This window comes from Dreissena polymorpha, chromosome 5, assembly GCF_020536995.1.
Source record: "Dreissena polymorpha isolate Duluth1 chromosome 5, UMN_Dpol_1.0, whole genome shotgun sequence".
Taxonomy (NCBI): Eukaryota; Metazoa; Mollusca; class Bivalvia; order Myida; family Dreissenidae; genus Dreissena; species Dreissena polymorpha.
In genome coordinates this window covers 77,252,351-77,268,597 of record NC_068359.1, presented here as the reverse complement: position 1 = coordinate 77,268,597, position 16,247 = coordinate 77,252,351, and the positions used below count along the sequence as shown (strand labels likewise).

The following is a 16,247-nucleotide window of genomic DNA, read 5'->3' as shown; positions in this document are numbered from 1 at the left end:
GTCGCCGTGGTGTTATGGATATGTTGTCCAGCGACCGGGAGGTCACGGGTTCGATCCCCACTGTGGGAGCGTTCTTTAGATCGCCCACAAAGACACTAAGTACTGGTTCTAGGCCCAGGAAACGGACTCGAGAGCGTTTATATAAGCCTAAGGCTTTCGACGCAATCGAGCTAAAATAAATAGGTTTAAACTAATTAATCACAACCCATACAGATGTCGCCGTCTATATCGGGAGGCAGTCGTTATTATTTGACACCAAATGCAACATTGCATTACTATGTAAGGTGTGTGTCAAAATGTTTATAATTGATATGTTTTATGTACAGAAGTTGAATAGAAGTCTGAAAAAAGGTTTTAAAAACGCCCAAATGTGCAACGTAAATCATATACTTTATATTTCTAAATACCCCCACCACCACAATCTTCGCATCGTTAATCAATATTTATCAATTTGCGCTCAGAATCTTTAATTTAATCAATATGAGGCGACACTGTACGAATGAATAGATTTAAGATGACGTATTTAATGGTGTGTACTCAGACTTTAACGAAATAGCGTAGTCGATAGCCCAAAGAAGGTGACATTAAAGATAAAATGAAACATTTAGTTTGAAAAATGATAAAGAAGCTATTACATCAAATGTTGAAGCTTAATCTCAATGATAGCTTGTCTAAGTAATGTTAATAACATTGTATTGATTAACAATTAAAGATTTACACAACACTAAATTTACTCCGCCAGAACAGGTGATGGTGTTTATTTGTGTAAGAAACGCCAAATGTTATCTAAAATATAATGAAACATCTGAGACACCTTGATAAAACATTGAAACTTTAAATGTTTGACTACCTATGATTGTAATACCGAACGAATCCAATTGACAAGGTGATGTTTTTTTTTATTTCAGCATTGGATGATATGTTGTATAAATAATAGCTCAAAACCATAGTACGATGCCAGTATGTGCATGTATGTGTTACATAGTGCTTGGTTTTAACTTCAGAGCCGTATAATGTTACAATAGTTGTATTGTGAATCGCCATTTTGACATACGTTTGTAAAAACAGTGTTTGTTAAATAAGGTTAAATATGTATTGACCGGCGATGTCATCATATTATGATAAACGATATTTGAATAAAATATATAAATATGAATTTTAACACAACTTTTAAAATATGCATTAAAATGCAAACGTTTAATTTAAGATAAAGCTTGTAATAACAAACCAAGAATACAAGAACAAAGTGGCTATTATGAAGATCAGTCAGTAAAAAACAAAAAGTTGAATAATAATAGTATTGAGAAATAAATGGAAAAACATACTTTTAAATTGCTTATGCTGTGATAACCTTTTTCCTTGTTATTGTTTAATTAAGTATCAACTGGGCGCGTTTTGTTTACTGACGCATCTGAGTACATACCCTTCTTGTTGTTGTATGCATTAGTACCTAGGTGTTCCACGGCTTTATTTATATATCTGAGTGTAGATCTTTCTTGTGGTTTTGTTATACATTTTAGATGGGTGTTTCATGTGTTTATTTACGTATCTGAGTACACAGTTGTCTTGTTGTCGTTTTAAAAATTTAAGGTGTGTGTAACATTTGTTATTCCACACATCCGATGGCGTACCTTTCTTGTTTGTCATACCAAAAAATAATATCGTTTTTGTCATTGGATGTGTTTTATATTGGTTTTAACCTGTAAATGAGAACACAATATACTGAATTTACTGATCATTGGGGTTGCAATCGTGAGGACAAACCCAAACTGGAAGTGGGCTGTTTCAAAATAACAGATTAAAATTAAAATGGGTATCATTGAACAAATTTCTTAACTAGATCTAAGCAATATTGTAGGTAATACATTCGTGTATATATATCACAATGGAAAATCATATGAAACAGATTCATATGAATACTCCATATATGTATACATTTCGTCAGAAAATGGACGTGTAATAAAGACTTATATGTCAAACTGCTCGTCCATTCGTGTAAATATTGCAATGTTAAAACAATCAATCGCATTGCGTGTTGGTGTTGTAATTGTAGTATTTATGATAATGTAAATCGAGAAGTAGTTGTCGACCTGAGAGTGGTTGTTGATGGAATAACTAAGGTTATTTGTGCTGCGGCAGCTATTTGTTTTAACCAATAAGATTAAAATCGTACACTTGTCAAAGGCAGGCGCGCGGTAAAAGAAAGAGCAATTCGATAATAACTTAGGAGAGAAAATTGACGTTCTTGAAGGACAAAATATGTTGGTTGTTTTCCTATCCGTACTTGATGCCAACATTTGAAATAATGTAATGTTGCAGGAGTAGTATATCATTACGTAGGCAATGTCTGTTGAATTATATAACTGTTTGATATTGATGCACAGAAAACAATATATATATTGTTGTCCTCATTCGTCCTGGCATTACCCAATGTAATTGCAACAGATTTAAGAGTTTGTATTAAGACTGCACTTTTAAGACCACAATGGCTTACATTTGGTGTTATTCAAAACAAATAACAAAGCACTGCATTAAGAATGATAAAACATCCAATAACAGTGTACGATCTAAGCTCACTTGATTCTTAAGGATATTAAAGGAGGCATTAAGCCTTTGTCTGTCAAATGACCGTTAGTCCAATCTTCAATGATATACATTACAAAACATATTATGTCCATGCTCATGGGTTCAACTACTATTAGTTTCCATTCGAGGAACGTTTAGAACAAATAAAAAAGAGATGTTAAAAGGCTGAGTCTAGACAAACAAATATGTTATCTGAAAATCAGAAAGATCTACGTACTGCCAAACGGCCAGTTTCCCGATTGCCTGTCAAACCTTCTTCTACAAACTTTTCATTTAAAGGTCCTCTTGATATCTTACATATGCAGAAGACTATATTGTTTGATCAAGTCGGACTTAACTTAATTCACGCTTGTGTTTACCATCTTTCGTATATCTATGGAATTCGAAATATATTGCTATATGAACACATACCTTTGCTAAGAAATAATGGCAGTAACATACACTTAAACTTATTCAATAATCATTTAGCAAACATTCCCGTATGGGCATTTGGAAATGAGGTTAAAAATGAACTGTTTGACGACACTCAACGGTTATATTTTTTAATGAAATTGTTAACGCAAACGTGTACAAAATCATAAAACGTGTAAAAACATAGGGATATACTGAAACAGGTTTCAACAAATTACATACCTGATGTTCGAACGCTATAACAGCGATGCCAAATCTTAGAGCACATGAAGCGGGTGTGCAATAAATGAACGGATTTCCATTTTGTCGGGCTGAAACCATAGACAGAATACAAAATACCAATGTACACAGTTACATATAAATATATTATTTTTGTTTATGAACAACGTAGGTTGTCATGTCAATAATTGCTAGGCATGTATTCACTAAACTATTTAGTTTAAACATATTTATTTCAAACAAGCATGTTTATACATACGATTTCATACAACATTTATAATAAATATTAACATGTTTGAATGGGATGAGAACGGAAGACACTAAACTATTTGTCAACGTTAAACAAAGCATGACATAAAATATATGTATCTTGGTGTAGAAAGTTGACCGTCTGTTTAATATTCGCATGACAAATTTTAACTTAACTTAAATAATGATTTATCGAAGAATAGATTTGGGAATACGGACAACAATTCTGTGTGATGACTGATTATCTATTTTATTGGCAAATTTTCGATCAGAAACTTGAAGCTTGACGGCAACGGACCGAATGTGTACAGTCGAGAGTAGTATAACATGTACAATTGTCAATGATAGAAATTAAATCTTGTTACGAAATATGTTAAAATTATGTTGTGATTTCAAATTCCAGTTTTAATAACAAAATACTTGTTTAGTTTGTGTGTGCAGATATCACTATAAATTATATCAATTTTAAAACTTTGTGAGTATAAGTACAACAAATACTTTATTGTCATAGATTTATAACTTAAATTTTAAAACATTGTTTTTGTACGATACATATGCATCTGTTTCGAGCATAGCGAACCATATTATTTGAAATGTTAAAATATACAATATAAAATAAGACATATCAAAGACAACTGAGAGCATTACAGCGGCAAACCAGTCTGCCCACAACGTCTTTTGGACCGGATCGACTTCGAAATCCGTAAACGTTTCTGGGCTGACTAACTTTTGTATTTTAATTTGAAATCATGGCCCAAATTATATAATGGCTTGTCAATTTCATTTCCGTGTGATATATTTTTACTTATGAAATTGACTAAATGCTCAATAGATGCAGTATAAATGTTTCAAAATTTTGAAAAACAACAAAAAACATGCATGCATTTAGACGAAGTGACCATCTACATGTGTGCATTCTTGTTTAGATATTGTTGTCCATTGTTACACATAAAGCATTGGCGTCGCTACTCCAAACAATGCTATAGTATACTCAATATGACAGCGATTGTTTGGCATCTTTTATACAAATAAAAACTTTCTTTGTTCCTATCGTTTTTGCCGCGTGCATAGTTTGGAAAAAGTCGGTAACAGTAAACCTTTTATAACACAATTTAACAGTCTTTCATACATTTTGCACAGAATCGATATGGTGATATTGTTTAGGCAAAGAAAATATAAAAACTTAAACGGTTTTATATCGTTTTTGACATTGAAAGATACCAATCGAAACATGAAAAGGGTGTGGCAAGATTCTGATGCTGAAATAATAATTTTAAATTATATATATTAAGATGAGAAATACAAACCATTTATAAATGGTAGAAACTAGGAACAACAACACATTATTTTTACAATTTATTTGTTACAACAAAGAACAAAACTACTCTAATGAAATGTATTGTAAAAGATAGCAACAATCCAAAACAGTATAAAGTTGCCAGACGCCTTTAATTTGCTTTATAGCCGTAAATAAATTGAACATTATCTTTGTTTACATTACTTAAAAAATCCTTTATGAACGCGCTGTCAAAATCAAAATGTATGTGATCTATTAGAACAAAATCAATAATTAACAGAACTCTACAGACGGTACCTCTAAGTGTCCTTTATTGAAATAGTTAAATCACAATTTGTATTATAATTATTATTATTATTATTAGTATTATTATTGTTGTTGTTATTATTAACAAGCGATACTAATATGTTGATATAATAATATGCTTTACCCACTTTAAAGGGATATACCCGTTCGGTCTTAAATTCAAATTGTTAAAGAAATACGCTAAAGTAACTATTTTTTTATTTGAATTTCCATATGAGTATTCACTCCTTGAAAAATGCCGGACGGGCATATGTTTCCAACATGTGCGTACATGATTAAAACAAGTACTTACAGTACTTTCTAAAAGACCATAGCTCCAACATTCTACTTTAAGTTTGATATCAATTGAGTAAATTAAACGAATCTTGAGCGATACCAGACTCAAAATATAGTAATTTTCTTACATACTGTTGATTCCTTAACAACATTACATACGCGAATTTTTTACGCTGAACATTAAAACTGTAAACCAAATGGTGAAATAAAATATAAAACAGGAGTAATGGCATCGAAATTTTGAAAGGCGTTTTCAATTGTCCTAGGATTGAAGATCTTTATAAAGTTGCTTTAATATATCCACATTGCGACATTGATATAAGCGTGTATCAAAGATGTTGATAATATAGACAATTAGGCTATGTTATCTACTTAATCACACATCTGTATCAATCCTTGAAGTGTACATCATTCTGCATCTATATCTGTATATTGGTTCACATGTTCGTGGAGTAAAATGGTTTGTTGGTTTATTTATTACCATAAATAATCGGGATAAGAATGTCAAAGATACGTTTATATATGATGTATTACCATATTTTATAGCGTCAGTTTTAGTTTTACGTATGGATTTTACAATAAGGATTACGGTGTTGTTTTTACAATACTAAAGGAGCGGGTGCGTGGTATTCTATGGTCTGGTACGGATAAACCTATTGTGTCTTCATTGTTAAACATACATTTTAAACGAATATCTTGGAGGATTAGAGCAAGTAATATATAATATACTATAGTTTTAAATTGTGCATGCGATTGCATATGCACTACTTTGTTCCAGCTTTCAATCATTCACAGTGAAGTCTCATTTATTATCAATTAATAAAACTTATCAAATGTATATAAATTGATTACAGTTATCAATCCTACAAACAGTCAGTGTAGTGACATCCGTGTTGATATCCGCAGTCATGGGCGACTTCAGCTGCATTTGCAACTACGATGTAGAAAAGCCAGTGTATGGACAGGTAACATGAGGGCGACTAATCAGTACATATAAACGATTATGCACCAGTTTTGCTTGAATAAGCGGATTAAATCAGTTGACGTAATATTCTGTTTTTACGTCAATTAACAATAGTATTGTAACTTTACACAACAATGTAGTCCGTTTTATTAGTGCGAACTTTGGAAAGGCACTTAAGGGGAAAAATATCCGTAAAAGAATGTGTGTCTGCATTTTCAACAAAAATATTAACTCATTATTGTTAACCTTACGATTTACATGAATGTTCTGATGAAGGAAAAACAATGTTATGCAAACGAGAAACACTGCCCTTCATATGTTACCAAAGATTCTAAAGGTGGCAGTTTTCAAACTCAGATGAAACGAATAAATATTGCCTTTTAAGGTTTAGTGATCGCTCTGTTACTTTTAATGCATGGGAGGATTTTAACATAACTTCAGATTAGTATAACACGTAACTAAATAACGTGTCTCGTCGATAAAGGGACTTAATCGGGACGTGCTCTGTGAAAAGGGGGTTAAATGCATTTGCTAAAAATGTCGTCTCAGATAAGCATTTGCAGTCCGCACATGCTAATCAGGGACGACACTTTCCGCTTAAACTGGTTTTTTGCTAATCAGAGACTTTCTTGAAACGAAAAATATAATACGAGCAGAAAGAGTCGTACTTGATAAGCCTATGTGGACTGCGCATGCTTATCTGGGACGACACTTAATGCACATGCATTTAACCTCCTTTTCACAGAGCACGGCTCAGTGAAAAATTCAAAGACAAAGACACTGAATTTATGTTTCCGCGCTGATACTTCTTTTATGACTGGGAGGTTTAAAATAAATTCTGGTTATTATTAACCATACCCGGAGGATGTGTCTCGGAAGATAGGTATGCTTCTATGTGATTGGTGAAACGTGAAGGTGATACTTCAGTTTCGAATGCCTTTTTACTTTAATTCCCGCCAGTTTACTTTTAATAATTAATATGTATCTTTCTTGACATATATAACATTAGTCGAAACGCATCGCCTTTCAAAGGTTTTGTGCACTGACATTGTTCATCTTTGCGACAGTACTTTCCCCCACGACTAGCAGTGACGTCATTGAAACATTACAAAACTATATGGTGACCATTTCATTTATAAAAATTGAGCAGAGGGGGGTCATATTGGTTTATCCGATTTGCAGTAATTTCAATCAGTACTACAGTGAACGAAAATTGCAAACAAACACAGCTAAAATTAAAGGTTCAATAAGGGTTACGCCATGGTTCATATAAATTGGTCCTGTTTGAATAGCTTGTTCGGTATAATTAAATAAATATTACATGTCTGACAGGGTGACAGTAAATTTGTCAACTTTCGGAAAAAATACAGTCAGCCTTGGCTTCGCCTCGGTTGACAGCATTTCCTCAAGTTGACAAATTTACTGTCACCCAATCAGACATGTAATATTTATATAATATATTCTATCATTCGATGTATTGTTTTTGTTTACATACGTTAAGCAGGATCTGTAACCTTTTTAACAGATTGTGCTAAAGAATGTTTATTTACTGTAAAATATTCTTTACATTCTTCTGTACTATTTTCCAAACGTGAGAATGCGTTCAAAATTACAGAAGAATAACTAATTCTATAATTCCTTCCGTGTCTATAAACATCAACGCGTGCAGTGATGGAATCACAAATATGTTTCTAAAACTTGTTTTCCTGTTGAATGAACATTCAACTGGTAGGACAAAGTATACACATTCAGAATTTCAGAAATAATCAGTTATCAAAACATATGCAAATGCACACATTTGGTGTGTATTTGTTTCGCTATGATGCTCAGTCTAAAATGTATTGTGATGTAAATGTCATTTAAATATTTAAAGTGAAAGTCAATGTCATTCAAATGTTATGGTATTTAGTTTAATGTTTATGTTATTATAATCATTATGTATCTTCCATAAAAACCAAACATGTTGTTTGCAGATGTCATCATCGTCTACTCCGATCGGCTACCTCTACGAGTTTGATTGCAAACCTGAAGGCTTAGAGACGGGTAACACCGCCTGGTTTTCAATCCAATACGAAGGACAGGTGCGCGGTACATGAACAGAAATAGTTATTAATTTTACAACAGTTTTGATTTCTCCATTGTTAAAACATATCATAACTTTGAGTTAATATAATAACATGATTCTCTTTGTCAATATCTCGTATACACAATGCAGTGGTTATTGTACATCAGGAACACCATTTTGGTTGTTTTCTTTTCAGTCTCATTCACGCTCGATGGATCTATAGATATGTGGACAATGCATACATACCGCATGAGAATAGTAATTTGATATAATGGCACGTTGTGCTGTTGATGAGACCAAAACATGCGACATTTTCACCATATGTGCTGATGACATGTCGTTGTTTTGGTCAGTTCGACAAATTGTGAAAAGTAGTTTGGATTACATTTGTGTAGTTTTGAACTAACAATTAATGATGTGTTAATCCTCGATGCAAACACGAGAAGTGGGATAAGTAAAAATAGATTAAGACACACTTACATTGTTCCAGAATATAACAATAGTTATCTCAACAAATAGTCGTTTTAAGCCGCAGTCGTATAGTTAATATGGTTTCCGCCTTTTGGACGGTAGGTTCGGGTTTGAAACCCGCAATATTGTTCAAAGTACAGAAAACGGACTTTTAAGTATTTTTATATGCCAAAAGCTTTTAATGCAATCGAGTCAAATAAATACGTGAACACTAAAAACTCAATAGACAAATGCTTTGTATGACTAGTTTTACACAGCTCAGGTATAATAAAACCAAACAATATATTCAACAATGAATAAAGTTATATACAATACATAAAAACATATTCACCTTTTGATTGTTTAGCAAATGTAAGTATAAAATGGAGTTTGCCTTTGAATATAAAGGGAAATTTTTGTTTTGTTTTTCAATTGCACAGTTAAACAAACAAGAGTTTAAATTTTGAATGAAAATTATTTTTATAAATTTAGTTTTCATTCAACATGCATGCTGATTTGATTTTGTCTTCACATGATTGTTCTTATACGATTCACTTCTAACGTTCTATCGTAGAAACTCCTCTCTTTATAGTGGCTTATAAATGGCAGTTGCAGCGTCGTTGATCGTTAATTTTTTTATTTCTAGTACGGATATCTCGAGGCAGGTGCGAACGCCTTGAAGCAAGTTTGCCCAGGGGCTCCGCCGGGCTCTGACACAGGTAAACATCACGTGGTACCTTGGTAGTTTGAATAAGTTTTTTATTGGTAATACGTAGCAATTATTTGTTGTATTTGTTTTCAATGCCGATATATTGACAAATGATCATAAGTTAAAAAGCAACATATTCATAAAAATATGCTGAATATGCAATCATAATAAATTAATGAATCTTTTGTTGGTCGCTATATAATTGAAAAATACTGATGGAATCACTTACAAAAGACAGTTTCGGCTTTTTGTATATATATATGATTTTGACAAACCCATTTCAATAGTCAGAACCACAACGAAAACATCTACTGTTGTATCAACTAAAACACCAACGTCCACAACGTCAAAAGAACAATCAACATCAACAAGACCAAGAATACCAACATTGACGCCATCAACAATTACACCAGCTACAAGCACAAAATCAACTTCAACTTCAACTACACCACATACAACATCAACTACTAGACCAACTACAACATCTTGTACACCAACATCAACTTCCACTAAACCAACGATAACTACCACACAAACTCCGAAACCAACAACTTCAACAGCCACTACAACATCGACAACTACAATACCAACGACAACATCAACCATCACTACACCATCTACAACATCGACAACCGCGATACAAACTACAGCATCAACTGAACTAACAACTACAATATCAACAACAAGTAGACTTACACCGACAACTACAAGATCAAATACACCACCCGAAATTACACGGCAAACAACTTCTGGACCACAAACAGGTACACACGATTTGTATAAATACTCACATAATTAAAACAGGAGCCTGTTTATAAAATTTTTTACTAAATAATATCAAACACATATGGCTAAAATATAAGTATATGTATATATTTGGTTTTCAAAAACGTGAGTTTTCATATATATGGAAGGTGTTTGAATCGTTTTTCAACTGAACAATCATTTGAGAACGGCAACAAAGATGTTTAAGTGTACAATATATATTTTCTTCTTCACAATACTTGCATTTTTATCTCGTCGAAAACGGTCAATATTTTGTCCATATTATGGCAATAAAATTTGTCGAAAAATGTCAATGTATAGCTTAATGACCGGGTACTAGATTGATTATGATCAATAATGATAGTTAAGTTTACCGAAAAACTAGAAACCGTGTGGTCTGGACGTTGTGTTTTATGTTAATTCGGCCATTCAAACCATATATATTGCAGTATCCGATAGATGCGGGCCATTCCGTCCAAACGCTAATTCCAACGAGCCAGGAGTTTTATTTACTATTCACGCCTCACCAAATAGGTGCTTTGAGTTCGTGTCCTTTCCAAAGCACAGCTGGCGTTCGGCAGAAAGTCATTGTACGGCAAATAATGGCCACTTGGCTCACATTGCAAACAAACAGGAGCAAGATGGAATATATTTCTTTGTGCAAAGCCATGGCGGTCAAGACGTTTGGATTGGTATGACCGATATGATCATTGAAGAGAAGTTTGCCTGGGTCTCAGGTGAGGAAATTTAAAAAAAATTGGAGGGAAAAACATGTTACACATAGTCATAATACGTTTTGGTACACTTGTGTTCTTTACCAAAGATTATATTGACTGCATTTAACATAAATATCATTTTATTTATTTTAATTCATTTCATAACGAGTAAGGATATGTTTCTTAACCCATTTATGCCTAGCGTCTAGAAAAAAGGCCTTGGCAAACAGCGTAGACCCAGATGAGACGCCGCATAAGGCTGTTTGCTTAAAGCAATTTCTGTAAGCAATATTCAAAATATATAAATAAATAAACTAGACATCCCTAATTTTGGAAACAAATTGATCCAATGTAGAAGGATGGGAAAGGCCACTAGGCATAAATGGTTAATACAGCTGTGTCAGCTGCGAATATATGTAAAATGTCTTTACTCAATGTGAGTACATATCCTCGAAACGACGTTATAGTATAACGGTTTAAACGTAACGCATGGAATCTTGAATGTTTTGTAAGGTGACCCTGTTACAATAACAAACTGGCAGGATGGCAGGGTTGCTGCTTTTGGTCATAACACAGAGGATTGTGTAGTTTTGACCGACCAAGAACACAATGGGACCTGGGACGATAGGCCATGTAACGAGTTTCATAGTTTTGTATGCGAATACGGTAAGGCGTTTTCCTTTACTATTGGAGGTTTAGAAACTTCTTACATACACATCTTTAAGTGAGTCTATATTTTTTGTAAATGCTTTAACGCGAAAAATAATATGAATGCATGAAATTGTAGTATGAATCATGTTATTGTATACTGAGAGTGTATGTAAAATATAAACTTTATGTGTTGAAGTTGAAAAAAATGTGTATTGATAAATATGAGCCATGCTTTGTGAAAGCGGGTTTAATGTATATGCGTAAAGTGTCGTTCCAAATTAGCCTGTGCAGTCCGAACAGGCCAATCAGAGACGAAACTTTCCGCCTAACTAGATTTTCGATAAGAAGAATTTCTTTTAAAGAAATATATCAATGATAGAAGCGGAAAGTGTCGTCCCTAATTAGCCTATGCGGAACCCACAGTATAATCTGCGACGACAATTTAAGCACATGAATTAATTTCCTTTTCACAGAGCGAAGGCTATATGCATTCCTATTGGCTTAATACAATTACCAACAGATGAATTAACAAGAAAAAGTTTCTCTTTGCACAGTTACTGGTACCAAGACATCCGAAACAACAACAATGTCATCAACGATGTCTCGAACAACCTTTTTTACAAGTATGGCTTCGCACTCGGGAGCTTAAAGCCATGGCTTTGTGTTTGTTAATGTGTTAAATTAGTCAATAAAATTCAATCGTAGTAAGGGCAGAGTCGTCTGCAATATTACCGTCTAAGCATTATCGCCGTCAAATTAACGCAGATGAAACACTCTTATGAAGTAATACACTCATGTAATCGTGTATGCTAAATGATATATAAAATATACATATCGAATCAATTAAGTATGTTAACACAATTTACGCCAACACAGATTTTATAAGCAAGAAACTTGTAACATAACGCACACAAAACGCACATTTGGGGCATTGTTGGATTCATATAGTGATCGAACTTTGTACCACATTTCATACAATCTTAAATAGGCAGCCATCTGGATAAACAAATCAATAGCCTCGGGTTATAATTACCGGAAACGAATATTTGCCTACCGTATGTGTCAATCTTCGGTCATTTCCGTATGTATTCGTTAGGTGTCCGTTGCATACGTCATATTTATGTTGCAGACACGTGACTTAACAAACGGCCAATCAGAATTGTACATGTAGACACGTGACTTTACTCGACCAATCAGAATTGAAAACGAAACAATTATCAAAGCTTTCGTTGTTTATACCTATATTAAAAAACAGTCTTGCTTGGGAAGTCGAATATAGCAGACGTATTATTGCTTGCTGTCGCGGGCGAGGCCCGTTGCGGGCTTCGCATGTATCTTGTATAAAACAAACATTTTGAAAACGTTGTGTCGTCTTAATAAGCAGAAATAAAACGCAATGAAATCAGAAATGGACTTTGTCTACGTTTATGTATGTGTTATGGTACAAACTGTAGGTTTGTCCATTGCAAACCAGAACAAGATTTTTGGTACATACACAATCCATTAATACTACTATAAATAAAGGATTGTTCAAAAGCCTTATGTATAAAATACCGTATACACGCTGTGTACATATTTTCAGATAGATTCTACAGAAAATTTAAAATTAGAAATAACTATGTAAAATTATTTTTAGCTATGAAATTAGTTAATTTATAAATTTACCTTTTGTGCAACTCTAATCCCTTATATTTAAGGTAATTAATAAAACAACCTACCATTTTAATTGTCAATATCATGTACATTTTGATACGGATGCATTTATAATGTACACCCTTGAAATTGATAAAGATTTATAATTAAGTAGATACGTTTGCCTTATTGTTTATATTATCTTTGCTCCACAACAATATCAATTTAGCGACTTGGGTACATTAAAAAACATTATTGAGATCATCAACCATAGTGCAATTTAAAACGCCATGCTAAATGACAAAACAGCTAAATCATTATACGACACGAATTGAATATGTTTCAGATACCTTTATGTATGGATGTACCAATAAGGCAAACATCGCCGGCGATTACGAACCAGGGACGAGGTTTACTGTTGACAACCATTGCTACGAGCTTGTCCGCGCAACTCACACTTGGAGAGTTGCTGAGAATCAGTGTGTAAACAAGGGAGGCCACTTGGCTAGTATTGACAACACGCGGCAACAAAATGGTGTTTACCAAGTTGTTAAAGATTCCGGTTTGGGGAACGTCTGGATCGGACTGCACGACCATGATATTGACGGACATTACACGTGGATCTCAGGTAGATTGAAGCCTTCTTATTACAGTGACTTTGTGTTGACGTGGAAAAAAACAAAACATGTTTATTGATATATTTGAGCCATGCTTTGTGAAATGGGGTTTAATGCATGCGCGCACAGGCTAATCAGGGACAAAAGAATTCGCCTAAACTCGACTTGTGCAAAGAAGAGACTTTGTTTAAACGAACAATATCAAGTACCCGCTTATGTCTAACATGAGATATAGAAGCGTGTTTTGTAAATCATGACAACTAGTTATGATGCCTGTAATAGTTTACTTAGTTATTTAGCCATATTGATGCCATGTATAACTAGACGACGACATCACTGTTTAAGGTTTAGTGGCGGGCTTTACACACTTTAGCTCAGCAAATGGCGGTTTCCAAAACAGCCAAGTTAAGGACTGCGTTTCCTTAGAAGGGGCGACTGGACTTTGGCTTCACGAACTTTGTTCCGAGGCACAGCCATATCTGTGTGAAATAGGTTTGTACCGGAAAATAGTTCATTTATTATATATTTCATTTGCAAAATATTCCTTATTTACATTCTGTTAAACGAATAATTTCTGAATATTAGGATAAACTTTTTTAATAACACACGACTATGTGTATGAAACCATATACAAGACAAAAGGTGTGTCGCATGTTTTAACTGAACAATATTTAGGAAAGTTAACACTAAATGTAGACTAGTGAAATGCACATAAAAAGAAGGGTACTGCACAGCATCAGATATACACATTGTTCATTTGTGGTGCATTGTTATTTGCTTACAGAAGTTTAAGCGAAATGCAAAAAACAATTGGTAAAACTATTTTGCTTTAAAACATGTTTAAATTAGACACCAAACGAGATTTCTATCCAAAAGTCATGACGCCACATTTGATGAAACTAAATTCGTAGTGGGTTCCAGTGATTTTGTAATATGGAATTATTAGTTTTAAAAATACATGAGTTTACATTAGCTCTAGAAAATGTATTTGTTGGAATAATATCACTGCGGGGAATCACGTGATCACAAAAGTACATCGTACGCACAAAATGGCGGAAAAAGCTCTCGCTTAATGACGAAAATCAAGGTATTCTCATATTTTATAATGTCAAAATAAATGATAACTATGCGAAGAGTACCCGCTCATTCGCCTTATGTACTCTGGTAACTGTCGTTTTTCTTAGATTTCTGTAGTTTTCTCAAACTTTCAGGGGGCATATTTGCTCACATGGCTATAGTAAAACCTTTTTTACACTCTAGAAGTCAGCTTTATACTTCAATATTCATGAAACTTGGTCCGAACATTTGTTGTTATGATACATCGGCTTAATTCGAAAATTTGTACGGTCCGTTGAAAAACATGGCCACTAGGAAGCGGGGCAGTTTACCTTGTATGGCTATAGCAAAACCTTGTTAACACTATCGTTTATAAAAAAATATTGCTGCATTGATGTTGTCTATTGGAACTTATATATGACAATGAAGAAAATACACAAAACACTAGTTGTAATGCACCACATGCTGAAGTGTACAAATGCATAATTTCAACATTCCGCTAGGCTATCAACAGCAGTATATTCTGATAGGAAGACATTCATGTACCGGGTATAATATATATAAAATAGATAATAAATATAAAAGTCCTAAACATGCTTTAATCCAGTAAATTCCTCTTGAAGCATCATAACTTGTGTAAAGTGTATTTGCTGTTTTTTGCTAATGTCTTACATCTGCCCCCCCCCTCCCCCAATCAAATTGGGCACATGTCTGGTAGGAAGTTATTTTATCAGTTATTTAGCTTCAATAAAATATTTTACTTCCTGCGTGTGGCAATTTCTGACCCCAGTCAAGTTTAAATAACACATACATTTATTCGATGGCCTCTATATGATGTTGCATATAAAATATAACACTAGGTCATAATGACTTCTTTATTAACATTAAATTTTATTTCATGACATAACATTAACACAATTTGTATTTGGCATAAAATAGCACAAAGTATTCTTAAAGCATTCGGAAAGTCTATAACAATTCATAAAATTGGTATTACAAGGAGGTGGTAGAATCTGATAAGAGTTAATATTTGAGATGTAGATATACAACTATTTCATATCTTAGATACATTAGTACAAACTATTTTATGAATATGTATCTCGTAAAATTGTCTGCTTGTGTTGTAGTATTCTCATAGCTTTGATATTCACACGATATCGATTCCACTTAACTGTTCGCTTTTCGCTTTGACTGATCCATTGTTAATGTTTAGAAGAAAATCTGAATCAGTAGCGTCATGAATGCCACGGAATATTTTTCACAAGATGGCTGCTGCTA

At 33.6% G+C, this 16,247-nt stretch overlaps 1 protein-coding gene across 1 annotated transcript in view; it reads left to right on the top strand.

The window, feature by feature from the left end:
• The first annotated feature begins 5,714 nt into the window (after positions 1–5,714).
• LOC127882027 (macrophage mannose receptor 1-like) overlaps positions 5,715–16,247 on the top strand; it is a 57,741-nt gene continuing 47,208 nt past the window's right edge. Inside the window, exon 1 of the mRNA XM_052430411.1 lies at positions 5,715–5,804. Within this exon, the coding sequence (XP_052286371.1) occupies positions 5,802–5,804 (3 nt within the window). The 5' untranslated portion in view covers positions 5,715–5,801. The remainder of the gene's footprint in view (positions 5,805–16,247) is intronic.